At 32.9% G+C, this 14,572-nt stretch overlaps 1 protein-coding gene across 6 annotated transcripts in view; it reads left to right on the top strand.

The window, feature by feature from the left end:
• Positions 1-14,572, top strand: part of IPO11 (importin 11) — a 239,983-nt gene that overhangs the window by 24,931 nt on the left and 200,480 nt on the right. For all 6 annotated transcript variants that reach the window (XR_014262244.1, XM_082457116.1, XM_082457118.1 and 3 more), the window contains exons 3-5: positions 796-896; positions 8,542-8,614; positions 10,006-10,209. Coding sequence is in view for 5 of the 6 variants with exons in the window: in XM_082457116.1 (XP_082313242.1) it covers positions 796-896; positions 8,542-8,614; positions 10,006-10,209 (378 nt within the window). In the remaining variant the exon portion in view is untranslated. The remainder of the gene's footprint in view (positions 1-795; positions 897-8,541; positions 8,615-10,005; positions 10,210-14,572) is intronic.

Here is a 14,572-nt window from a genome sequence, read left to right as displayed (position 1 = left end):
TTTACTATTCTTTTTATTTCATATACATTTATAACTGTCACTTACAAGATTTTGATAACAATTTTAATAAATTTTAAAATCAATTTTAAAGGTTATAGAACAGTTGTAATGTTGGTTTCAAGGTCATGTTGCATGGTTTAGCTTGCACAGTCATTTTTACACTCTCCCACTATGGTGCAAGGCAAGGACTGCCTGTATTTGGATTAACACAGTGAATAAATTTTTTGAGTAATGGTTAACTTTGAGTTGAAATTATTCATATCACTTCTGCCTTTATATTACTTGAAATTATTTTGCTATTGAACTTATTCGTAAACATAATTGCTTTGATAAGGAGGATGCTTTGAAATTGTTTATTTCATAGCATGAATTAATAACCCAGGGGCTTTGGCTCTTTGAATCTGTGCTGTGGTGGGTCTGCTTTTTCTTTTTTAATTTAGAAGTGTTTATTTTAGTTTTGTGTGTGTGCGTGTAGATTATGCTGTATAATTAGATTTGTTTCCGAATTTAATTTTTTATTAGGAAAAATTTAAAACCTACCTAAAAGTGGAATAGTATAATGACTCTCCACATATCCATTACTCAGCTTACATAATTAACATGCTCCCGAGCAGATATGCTTTCTTACATGAATTGTAGAGCTATAGATATTTAGAAACTAACAATATGATATGTGTAGTGATAAAATTTAAGTGAAGCATTTAATTAAAAATCTATCCATACTTTATTGTGTTATATTAATTATACTTTTAACTTATTACATGTTCATTCTGATGCTTTGTTTTTTATTTATAGAATATTTTCACAAACCACACTCTGGATATAAATGTAAGGTGGCTTGCTGTGCTGTATTTTAAAAATGGAATTGATCGCTACTGGAGACGTGTAGCACCTCAGTAAGTTCCACCTCTTCCCCCCCTCAGTGTCATCCTTTTCAAATTCAAGGAGGTATAAGACTGTTATCTGTTAATCTTCATTCTTTGTGTAAAAGAATTCATTTGTGCTTACTTCAGCAGCACATATACTATAATTGGAACAGTACAGAGATTAACATGCTCCCTGCTCTAGGATGATATGCAGATTTGTGATGTGTTTGATATTTAAAAGAAAAAAAGGTGTGTTAACTACTGAAGAAGAAAAGTGTTCTACATAGTTAATTACAAATCAACATCTATATTACTGCCTTTTTCTGTGAGTTTTTTTTTTCCCCATGGGCATAGGGTATGTGGATTTCTCATTGGCCTTCTGTCTTAGAGGATCTCTGATTTTATGGGCACAAAACAAATGCTGAATTAATGAATCATGTTCAGAAATGTCCTTTTTTTTTTAAAGGAAGTACAAGGCTTGAATTCTGGAAAATGTCATTGAGAAGGAACGCCCAGGTCATTTTTGAGCCAACTGATGTTAATTCCCTAGTCTTCTGCGTAATTGCCTCTGTGGTGGAAATTGGGTAGTATATATTTGTAATCTCATCAGATTCAGTTGTAACTTCTCTGTACGTGGTTAAGTGAACAAATTTTTCTTAATAGTTAATTACATGTTATATAATTGATGGAAAGACAGTGTAGACTGGACCCAGGAATTTGTTGGATAGAAAATAGTGAACTTTGCCAAAGGAGTAACATAGTCTTTATCCTCCAGTAGATGGCACTACAACTCTGTAGATTTTATATTTATAAGCCCCTTTTTTAAAAAAAATTGAGTACCTCATAGTGCCTGTAAAATATGCTCTTGAATAATATTGGAAGTAACTAGAGTATTTTAAGGCTACACTTAGGATACTATAGTATAAATCAAACCCTTCTCTTCTTATTTTAGAATTAATTCATAATTTTGAGAGAAATGGAGTGTTTAGTGATGAGAAATTATATATTGTTGAGTTGTAGGAAATAACGCAACAAGATATGTTTCTACTGCTATGTCCAGTTAAATTTTAATGTCCCCTAAAATTCATTTTGTTTTACTAGTTATATGAAGAATATGGTTATAAGTGACTGTCTTGGATGAAAGAGTAAATTAGGATTAAATATTTCAGATTGTACTTTCATGTAAAGAATTAGAAACTGGAATTTAGTTTAAATTTTAAAAGTTAAGGGAGATATCTTATAATAAGTAGTTAAACCCCAAGCTGTCTCTTTTAGTGATATATTGAGATACAAGCTAGAAAGGAGATGAACGTACTTAGGCAGCAAGGATGCTAAGAATGTAAAGCAGGGAGCAAAGATTCGTTATCGAACTCATATTAAGACATTTTATTAAATTTAAGACACTTAAAAAAAAAACTGTGTTCCTATCTAAGTTCCATCTTATAGTTTCTGTTCTTACCACTGTTGTCACAGAATGATTAAGCTTATATATCATTACTATGTAAAATGCAGTTTTTACTGGGTCCTAATTAATTAGATACTATCCAATTTCTGCTTGGGATATAGTCTGAATTCATCTAATGATAACAAGTGCATAAAGTTGAAGGTGGAATGCTAACTCTTATTGTAGAATTGCTAAAAACATGAGATTTCTCAGGTTAATGGCTTGCTTTCTTTAATAGTTATATAGTTTAATATAGTTTCATATAATTACATGAAAACTGTTGAACCTGGCTTCTTGGCATAGAAGAAAACTTAAATTTCAAGCTTGAATCAAAACATTGTAGGAGAAAACATTGTTTCAGGGATTTGATTGATAGAAGGAAGCTACTAAAATTGAAAAGTGCAGCATAGTTATAAAAAGATTAGAGAGATCATTTTTATTTTTATTTTATTTTATTTTTTTGTAATACACAGGACTTGTATTACTTGACATTATAAACATATCAGAAATAAACAATAAATCATAACAATGTAGCACTTTTCAAAAATAAACAGATCAACAAAACTGAAGAAAAAGTCCAGAAGATGCATGTACATGTAAGTATTTTGTGCATAATAAAGAACATGTTTCAAATTAGGATGGAAAGATGCGCTCTTCAATACTGCTATTTAGAGCTATTTTACTTCACAACAGTGAAGTAAAAGTTTAATTGTAAAAAACTCAAAACATAAAGGTATCTAAAGAAAATATAGGTTAATATGTATATAATTTGGTGTCGCAGAAGTTAAGCTTGAAGTCAAAGAAAGAAACCATAAAGGAGACCTATATTCCCATAAATAGAATAAAGGGACAATAGATTAGAAAAAGTAGATAAATCTCAAAGATGGAATTCATTTGGCTAATAAATATATTTTAAAGTGTTTAAATTATTAGTAGTCAAAGTTTTTCCAATTTAGGCAATGAGAAAGAAGATCACACCTATTGAAATGGTATATATTAAAAAGAATGTAGAGACTTCCCTGGTGGCACAGTGGTCAAGAATCCGCCTGCCAATGCAGGGGACACAGGTTCGATCCCTGGTCCAGGAAGATCCCACATGTCGCGGAGCAACCAAGCCCGTGCTCCACAGCCACCGAGCCCCCGCGCCTAGAGCCCGTGCTCTGCAACAAGAGAAGCCACTGCAACAAGAGAAGCCCGCGCACCACAACGAAGAGTAGCCCCCGCTCGCCCCAACCAGAGAAAGCCTGCACGCAGCAACGAAGACCCAACGCAGCCAAAAATAAATAAATAAATAATTTTTTTTAAAAAAGGAATGTAATGTACAGTACTGAAGAGCGCACACTGAACCTTTGCCAGAGGGATTATATATGGCCACCACCGTTAGGGAGAGCACACTGGAAATATACATTAAAAAGACTGGAAATGTACATATTCCTCACCGAAAAAATTCCCCATCAAAAATTTACCCTACGGAAATAATCAAACAACTGTATAATGTGTATGCAATGTTTGTTGTTGATAACAGGAAAAACAAACCACAAATCTAGAAACAATTTAAAAAATCAAGTAACTAAGTGTTAAACTATGTCATTAAAACATGAGCTAATAATTATGTCATCTAAAATTTCGCATATAAATATGAGAAATAAATTAATGACAGAGCTTAAAAGGTCATTTTTGTATTAAAAAGTGTGTGTGACATACTTCTCAGAAGGAGAGAATTAAAGAGTAAAAGAAAGGCAGAGAAAGAAATTGAATGGATAAAAGGAGTTATCTCAGGATGATAGGATTCTAGGGTTTTTCTTTCTATCTGCACTATTTCTTTTCTAATGATTATAAAGTGAGCATGTGTTTCTTACTTAATAAAAATAATAAAAGCAATAGAAAGTTGTGAGGAAAACAATCTGAGAATAAGGAGGCAGAAAATATACAAAATTTTTAGTTAAGAAACAAAGCATCTAAAGAATGTAGTTAATTTTTCATATTGTACATTCTCTTCATATTTTGTATGACATTATCTGCTATGCAATTTAGAATATCTGCTATTAAGTTACAGAAGAATTTTATAACTGATAGGGATCCAACATCGTATTTATAATACTGCAAGTCATTGTTGCAACAAATGCTATAAATTTGTACGTTTCTGTGTCATGTATGACATGAAACCAAGCAACCCAAAAGATTTAACAGTGGTATTTGAATCATATTTTCTAAGAGAGAATTTAAATCCACATGACGATAAAATATGAATTAATAATTTTATGAAGAGTGATTGTTTCCATGAAATTAGAAATGCGTATATTTGATTCAAATAATTAAGCAAAATATGAAAACATTCTTTTCAAATGTAAATAGATTATTTGAAGAATTGAGTTGAAGCATCATATCAAGAACTATTTTTTTTTAATGTATCAATATTGGTTTATTTTTTTTCTCATAATTTTTTTTTTTTTTATTCAAACAAAGTCACAAAAATTATAATCATCCTCATCAGTTCACTCAGTCCCATGTAATTAATGTTTTTTTCATCTTGATCTTTTGGTAGCACTTTTATGAATTCATCAGTTTTCCATTAGAGTTCTGAAAATGCTTATTCATTCAGCTCAGCAGTATAGTAAGTTACCAGAAACCTGTGCTTGTCAGAGTCTTTTCCATGAATTCCTTGAAGATGAAACCCTTTTATAGGAACATTTTTGCAAAAGCATCAGAGTATACCCAGAACTGTCTGTAAATGAAAGAAGACTTAAAAATGACCACGGTTAAAGATTTGATGAAAGTTCATAATAATGCAATTGACAAGGAAATTTAGTTATTTCTGAGATATACATTTTAAAATAATAACTAGAATTATGACTTATAACATTATACCAGAACATATAAGATTTTTAGGAATTTCATGTAACGTCTGAAACATTTATATTAACATATTTCCATACAAATAACCCAAAGAAAGTTTAGTATTAGTTGTTTTTTTGTTTTTTTTTTAATTTCTGAATTTTATTTTATTTATTTTTTTATATAGCAGGTGAGAGATCATTTTTAATGGGAAAGCATAGACTTGTATTGGGCTTTGACTCCTTTTGCCTAAATGTTTATTTTTTAAATTGAAGTTTAATTGACATATAACATTATATGAGTTTCAGATATATAATATAATGATTCAAAATTTGTATGAAACGATCACCACCGTAAGTCTAGTTAACATCTGTCACCATACATAGAGAATTTTTTTTCTTGTGATGAGTTACAAGATTTACTCTTTTAGCAACTTTCAAATACACAGTACAATATTACTAAGTGTAGTTGCCATGCTGTACATTACATTCCCATGACTTCTTTACTTTATAACTGGAAGTCTGTACTTTTACACTCCCTTCACCTGTTCCACATGCTCCCCCGCATGTTTATCTTAATCTTGTCTTCTCATTTGTTTACTAATCTTGAGCAAGTCACTGTTAAGATTAAAAAAAACTTTTATTGAAGTATAATATATAACATACTTAAAAAGTGCACAAATGAAGGGTACAGTTTGAATGTTTGTAATGTGACCACATCCATGTAACTACTACTCAGAACTAATCTAGAACTAGCACCCCAGAAGCTTCCTTTCTGCCGTCTCACAGTCACCTATATGTCCTCCTCAGAGATCTGACATTGCTCACCATAGATTAGTTTTACCTGTTTCTGAACTTCATACAAATGGAAACCTTATAGTATGTTCTCTTTTGTGTCTGACTTTTATTCAGTGTTATATTTGTGAGATTTATCCATGTAGTTGCGTGGGACAGTAGTTTGCTCTTTTATGTTTGAGTATAACATCCCATTTTAGGAACATACCACCATTATCTGTCCATTCTGCTGTTGATGGGTATGAAGGTTGTTTCTAGTTTTTGACTGTTAAAAATAAGGCTTCTTTGAAAAATCTTTTGCATGTCTTGTTGCGTATAAGTTTGCATTTTATTGTCATTTATGGTCAGGTGTATGTTCAGCTTTAGTAGATACTGTCAATTAGTTTTCCAGACTATTTGTACCAATTTGCCCTTCTACTAGTAGCATGGGTGTTGGCATTTGCTACGCATTCTCACCATACTTGGTCTGATCTATTTCATTTTAGTCATGCTGGTGTGCTTGGTAATTTTTGCATTTTCCTGATAAACAATGAGTACCTTTTTCGTATACTTACTAGTCATTTGGAGATCCTCTTTTGTGAAGGGCTTGCCATTTGCACATCTAAAAAAATTGGATTATCTTATTGATTTATGGGACTTTATATATATATTTGGATATAAGTTCTTTGTTGAATATACATATTGAAAATATCTTCTATTTTGTGACTTGCCTTTTCACTTTCTTACTGGTATCTTTTTTAATGAAGTTCAATTTAGCTACCTTTCTTTTTATAATTAATTCTTTTGGGATCTGTTTACAACATTTTTGCTCAACACAAAGCCATGAAAATATTCTTTTTTCTGCTAGAAGCTTGGTTTTTTACTTTTCACATTTTGGTGTATGTCTGGAAGTGATTTCTGTGTAAGTTATAGATGTGAAGTAGGGGCAGCACCATATATTTTTCCCCTATAGCATTTCAGTGGTTCCCTTATTATAAATCAGGCAGTTTATACATATGGATCTGTTTTTGGATTCTCTATTTTGTCCTATTGGCCTATTTTTCTATCTTTGCTTTAGGTATTGTACTTCATGAGGCTTAATGTACTTTTGATTACTGTTTTGAATTTAATTTGCTGTTCTTTTTTTAGTTTTTTGAAATGGAAGCTTAGATAATTGATATTCAGTTTTTCTTTATATGCATTTAAAACATTGAGGCTTTTTTGTAATCATGGCTTTAGTTCAGATTCACAAGCCTTGATATGTAGTATTTTCATTACCATTCATTTAAAAATATTTTAATAATTCCCCTGTGATTTCTTTTTAGACCCATAGGCTAATTAGAAGTATATCACCTTATTTCCAAACATGTGGGACTTGTTGTTGTTGTTGTTACTGACTTCATTCTTTGAAACGTGCTGTCTTGTTTTATGATCCCATCATATGGTGTTTTGGTAAATGTTTTATATGCACTTGAAAGGAACGTATGTTTTACTGTTGTGGATTATAATGTTTTATATATCAGGTCAAATTTGTTAATTATGCTATTGAAGTCTTCCGTGTTGTTACTGATTTTGAGCTACCTTTTCCATCAGTTACTGAGAGAGGTATGTTAATATCCAAATATCACTCCAATCTCTGCCTTCATTGTTACATAGTGTTATTTTCAAGTATCTTCTCTGTGTCTCTGTCCAAATTCTTCTATTCCTATAAATGGCATCAGTCATTGGATTAGGGCCCACCCTAATCCAGTGTGACCTCGTTTTAACTTGATGGCATCTGCAAAGCCCTTAATTCCAAATAAGGTCACATTCACAGGTATATTGGGTTAGGACTTGAACATACCTTTTGGAGGGTTTGGGGAGGGGGACACAATTCAACTCAACAGATGCTTTAAAACATTTTTTTTTAAAATTGTATGCAACTTTTATAGCAGGTTTTTTTGGGGATGATTCATCCAGTGCCAGCTACTCTATCATAGCCAGAATGGAAAACCTTGAAATGAGGTCTTTAAAATAAATAAAACCATTCATATAGTTCAAAATTCAAAATGTATACAATCTTATACAGATGGATAGTCTCCGTCTCTTTCCTTTTGCTATCTAGTTTCCTTCCTCATTTGCAGTCAAACTTATTAGTATTGTGTTTATCCTTTTCAGACATGTAAAATGAAAGATTTTAAACTAGTTGATTTCTAATAAGTCTTCCATCCCAAATATTCTCTGATTCGTGATCCCTTTCCACATAGAATTTTGTAAAAGAAGTCAGTGTAAGACTAATATTTACTCATAGATTTTTTTAAAGACCGTCATTAATTTTTTGGTAGGCAACTGTTTTTATATCAATAGAAGGAAACATCAAAATATCATGTTCTTTACTCTGGATTTGTCTTATTTCCTGTTGCTTACTATTTTGTGCTTCCTGTTTATTCAGTTGTGCAGGAATTTTGTGCTTTTGAATTACCTGATGTGTCAATATACAAGTAATGGAAATAATTCTGTTTAATTACCAAAACAATCAAGGACACATTGTTTGAAAGACTTTATTGCTAAAATTCTCAGTCATGCTTACCTGCATTCATTATTAGGCAGCATTTTCTTGCATAACAAATATATCTTTTTACAGTGCTCTCTCAGAGGAGGAGAAATCTACATTGCGTGCAGGGCTAATCACCAACTTCAATGAACCAATAAACCAGGTTAGTGAGAAAATGAGTGCCAACTATTCTTTCTTTTCCCTTAGTTTTTGCTTCTTTTCCAAACTAACTTTGTTTCTTGGCATTAAAAATAAAATCTTATAATGTTCATTTGTGATGTTTATACACATTTTTCTGATGGTTTTTTAATTTTGAGATCCAAGCCTACCTGTTAAGAATTTTTATTAGATTTGGCTGTTAATGATTTAAAACTCAGAAGTCATTTGAAGATAGATATACTTGTATATTTTTTAAATTCTTCAGTGTTTGAGCCAATATTGAAAGCACATCTCTATATATTAATTATAGAAGTTAATTTAGCACTCCCATTCCCCCCCGCCCCCAAACTACAGGATGGCTTCTGGTTTTTGTCTGTTTCCTTCATCACATTTGCAGTTCTCACTACTCTGTGGGAACTGAATTTTTCTTTCCCTTGTAGTGAGATTTTTCTTTTAAGAATAAAATAAGTTTGCTTATGATACAAAAATTATTTTTCCAAGTTACTACTATTTCTTACATTTGATTCTTTAATTTGAATATTAAAGCACACTGTATTAGGTGGTGTATCCAATGCAGTTTTATCTAAACCTATTTAAATGATCTGAGTTTTTTGCTGTACATTTCTTCAACTGAGGGAGATGAGGGGAGATGGAGAGGAACAGAGTTACTTTCCGTGGGGCAGGAGGTGGTTGGGGGGTCAGGGTCTTGGGTGATTGAGGGGTAAACCATTGCTTAGGTGTTCTGTCAACCAGAATTTGTGAAACTGATCTGAACAAATATTATGTAAATACCTAATATTGATGTTCATTTCTACTCTGAGGTCAGTGGTTCTCAATGTTTGCATTCTTAGAACTTCCTTATACTGCTAAAATAAAACACGAAATGGTTATATATGTTGATATTTATTGTATTAGAAATTAAAACTGAGAAATCTAAAAAAATATTATTTGTTAACATAAGTAGAATTTAAAAAAGTGAACAATAGCTATTTTCCCAAACAATAAATATTTAATGAGAAGAGTAACATTGTTCGGCATTTTTGCCTATCTCTTTAGTGTCTGGCTATTTAAAAGAAGACATCTAGATTTTCAAATATATCTGCTATTTACAATGTTGTGATATTATTTTGGCAGAAGGTATGTAATGAAAATCTGGCTTCACACCGGTACGTTATTGGGAAAGCGAGGACCTCACAGAAAGGATCCTAGGCGCCCTAGGGATCCATAGACCACACTTAGAGAACTACTATCTTAAGCAGTTGCTCAGTGAAATCTTACTCATTTTTGTTAAATGTATAATTAACCAAAAAGGTAATTTTCAACTATGAATGCATTCCTTATCTATTGCTTTAATTTCGTATGTTTATTTCTGAAGATTAATTTTTTTCCCTTTAGATTGCAACTCAGATTGCCGTGCTGATTGCAAAAGTTGCTCGATTGGACTGTCCTAGACAGTGGCCTGAACTGATTCCCACTCTTATAGAATCTGTGAAAGTACAAGATGATCTTCGACAGCACAGAGCGTTGCTTACCTTTTATCATGTTACCAAGACCCTGGCGTCTAAACGACTGGCTGCTGATAGAAAACTGTTTTCTGATGTAAGTGATTTAACATAGAATTTGGTAATGAAAACTGTGCTACTTGTATTAGAATGTGTGTAATTTTACCTATAAATATCTTACTGAAGGATTATTAATTCTTTCTAATTGACCTCAAAAGGTTCATAGTAATAGATAACACCCGAAAGGTTTTAAGCTGGTTAGTGATATGACTGGTAAGGTCACTTAGTTGCCAATGAGGGGGAAAAATCGGTGGAGAACAGTCTGAAGGCAAAGAGACAGTCTGAAGGCAAAGGCAATTGAGGCTATTTGAAGTAGTTCAGATTCGATGATAAAGCTCTTAAATGAAGCAGTGGTAAAGAGAACATTTAGGAGCATGTAGAGTTGAAATTTAGGAAGTTACAATTGACGCGCCTGGGTAATTGGTGGATGTAGGAAGGAGTCTGACACGACTGAGGGTGTCTATAGGTGTTTTAGCACCATTTGTTGAAAAAACTTTACTTTCTCCATTCAGTTGCTTTGGTGCTTTTGTTTGTATTTCACTGTTTTGAACTACCAGAACAGTGATTTTCATATTGTTCAACCTAACATTTTGAACTGTACCAGGTAACAATGGGAGTCTCCAAGTGTTTTTAAGTGTTCTTGCTTACCTTTGGAATTCTCACTTTGAGGATATGGCTTGGGAATTTGCATTTTTGATAGGTTCCCCAGGTGATTCTTAATACATCAAAGTTTAAACCAGAACCACATTATGTTCTCTTTATTTTTAACCCAGTAGGTTTAAATAGCCAATTTTCTGTTTATCTGAGGATATTGAGTGTAAGAAATTCTTTTTGTTAAAGGTTGCTTTTAAAATCCTTGTCCCTTTTGCTTGATATCTAACAAGGACTAAAGAAATGGACATTTTATCTACTCAAGTCTCTCTATGAATTTCTTGTTGATTTTTCTCACCTTTATCCCCATCTTAGGCCCGTTCAATTTCTTTTATATAGATGTTTTCCAAAATCAAATGTGTAGAAGATTCTGGGTTACGGTTACTCTATAGTGAAGGGTCCCCTTCTATAGAAGTCTTACTTCTTGGTTTGGCTTTCTGAAGTTGTACTCTCTTAATGTGTTGCCTTGGTTTTCAGATGTAATTTATATTTAGCCTAGTCAGGCTCTACCAGTTGTATCTAAACTGGCCTTATTCTGTATAGCTTGTTTGGGTTAGCCTCCTGTCCACTTCAGCTTTCTTGCTTGGTTTTCCTGTAGTGTGAGGCTGTTTCCTCTCCATATAAAGTGAAATATTGGTCTCCTTAGCATCTTGTACTTACTTCCAGCAGCGCATTTATTACACTGTACGTTGCATTGTAATTACATTATAATTGTTGACTTACCTTTTTGAGGTCCACCACACTGAATTTTATGAGGGAGGACTGTAACTCTTATTGTTATAGTCGTACTATCCAGCCCAGAAGAATGCACATCAGTGGACGGTGCTCAGTAACTGTTAAATGAATAAATGGTAAAAGAAGAGATTTGTTCTTAGATACCTTCTAGATTTCAAAGTGATATAGTGCAAAACTTCAAAAAGCAGGAGTTTGAGGAGCATATACAAAACTCAAGATACCAGGAAAAAATAATTCAGCTTAGCACCTTTCATTCTGGAATGGAGTATCTGAACCTGGAAACATGGAGCACAGTAGGGACTAGGAGGGGAATCTTGTCTCATGGGGCTGGGGAACAAGATGTGTACTTTAACTGAAGGTAGCATGTGTGGGAAGATATTATTATAAAGAGCAAGTTTGCTAGTTAATAAAGCAACTCCTATTATTTTGGTAATCTGAAGTGTGGGAAAATCTTCCTTTTAATAATGTGTTTACTTTATCGCTAAGATGGTCTTCATGTACTAAATTAGTTTCCCACCTAAAATTAAGTGTAAGGTCATAGTTGAGCTAGTTGGTGTGGCAAAGTAGTGCAGTGTGCACTTAAAACCCCTCCCTACTGCTCTGCGTGCCCCAACAATGTTTATATCTTGTTTTCCCTCCATGTTAAAATAAGTTTTTTTCAGGGGTGACAAACTACAAAATCAGCAGTGGAGAGAAAATTGCTTTGCAGTTACAAAATTGAGCTTGATTTGACACAAAGAGGATTCATTTTCTAGAAAATCATAAGCTTTTCATACAAACCTGAATATAAAAAAGTTGACATTAAGTACAGTTAAAATCTAAAGTCTACGAAGGCAAGGGATTTAAGGTACAGATAGTAATTCTAATGTACTTGTAAATGTATTAACCAAATAATACCTTGTAGACATGATGTGTAACCCACAAAGGTTTATGCTATGGTAAATGAAGTAATCTAAAACTCAAAAAAGAAGAAAAGATTTTTTGAAAGCAAGTATATTTCACTTGTGTTTAGAAATATGGGTTAACAAGTATGAGAAGACCTGGTTTCCAGTGAAGAATGTTTCTTTGTACTGAGCAGCTTTGGAATTTTGAGTAAGACATTTAAACTTTATGATTCTTTAAAATTTTCTTTCAATTCTAAAGTTGCGTGATTCTGTGAATTTATAATCTTTATTATTCCAAGTTAATCTATACAAGCACCATTAAAGTTTTGATATGGAAATCTTAGTTATGTAAATTTAAATATAAATTTTGCATTTTTAGTCACTGTTTTTTCTAGAAGCCAAGACCTTTGTACAGTTAGTTTTCTTTTTTCTTTTTTTTGTATTTTCTTGGCATACAGTTAAGTTTTTGACCTACTGACTTTATTGGATACTTTGCTGTGGAATTTTGGCATACAACCAGTTATATAGTTTTCTTAATTAAGAAAATTTCAAATATACTCTAGTTGAGAGAACAATACAACAACCCCCATATATTCTTCACTCATATTTAACAGTTCTTAAGGTGTTGCCACGTTTACATTTCCTCTTTGCTGGAGCAAATCTTAATGTGTCAGTTCATCCAATAATATTTAGAGTATGAATCTCTAAAAAAGACATTTTCCATAACCAGTTTTTATTATGAATTTTTTAAGGTTGAATATTAGGAATTAATCTTAAATTCTTCTCCCTGAGAGTAGGTCAGCAGATATTGATTGCCTGTTGTGTACGAGAGATATCTACGGTACTGAAGGAGATGAAAGAGACGAATAGTCGTCTCTTGACATTCATGGGGAAAGGCGTAAGACACAAACAAACCCTCAAAGTTCATTTAGTAACTTATTAAAATCTGCCACATAAGAAAACTAAATACTGTATTACATTGTTATTATAGTCAAAGCTAACATTTAGCAAAATTTTAAAAACTGAAGGGTTTATGATGAATAATGTTCCCACTAACAGCATATGTATTATTTGTATGGTGAAGATAAGAGAAAACTGTGTGGCAAGGTGAAGTCAGGTTACAATACTACCAAAGAGTCTTCCTGATGAGTTACTGTTTTCTGAATAAACTAACAAAACAGAACCACATAGCTACTTTGAGATGGGTTGGTTAGTATAAGCTCACTCAGCCTCGTAAAAGAGATTTTCATACTTCTTATAAATTTATAATTTAATGATGTGGTCCTTAGGGAAAATTCCCAAATAGTTGAAGTTATGAATGTTAAATTTGAGACTGCCAAGGTGCCACTTATATGGTATAGCTTGAACCTTCAGGAAATTTACAAAATAGTGAAACTTATTTAAAAGATAAATGTGTTTATAGGCAAATCATCAAGTAGGTTAAATTCATTTTGTTTTCAGTTTCATTTGGGTGGTTTTAAATGCCAAGTACTGATTAAGTGCTGATTCTAGATCTTGTCTCTTGCTCTGCCAAATTCAAATTGGCTTTTAAACACGTTGTTTAAAGGGTGACTCCTATAATACACAAAGGGTCATTTCTGCTATGAGCCTGTGTGGGGACTTAAGAGAGTGTGTGTGTGTGTGTGTGTGTGCGTGCGTGCGTGCGTGCGTGCGTGCGTGTGTGTGTGAGTGTGTGTGAGTCTAGGCTTATATAAATATGAGGAAACTTTTGGTGGGAAGCTTTGTTTTTTGCCCATCTCTATCTGTCTGACAAATATTTGAGTTCCTACTCTGCCAGTCACTGTATTGGATGCCTGAAATGCAGCTGTGAACAAAGGTAGGATCCCAAATGGAGAGGAGGGTAGTTTCACTTCCTCCTTCCTCATATCGAGATCATACTCTGTATACCTGAGAGCATTGTCTAGACATCAGTAGCTAAGGACAGCCTTATGGCTGTTGCTAGGATTAGAGGACTTGAGGGATCTGGAAGATGGGCCACAGTGACCTTCCTGGGCCTGAGGTGTACCAGTGGCAAGTTTGAGAACAAAATAAAAATTAGATTTTACTTAAAAAATATGTAGGTAACATGTGTTACAGGTCTTTAGGAATGTCCTTCATTGAAAGTTAATA

Source organism: Balaenoptera physalus (genome assembly GCF_965194825.1).
Source record: "Balaenoptera physalus genome assembly, chromosome: 3".
Lineage (NCBI taxonomy): Eukaryota > Metazoa > Chordata > Mammalia > Artiodactyla > Balaenopteridae > Balaenoptera > Balaenoptera physalus.
The sequence above is the reverse complement of the archived record's forward strand: the minus strand, read 5'-3'. Positions and strand labels throughout refer to the sequence as shown.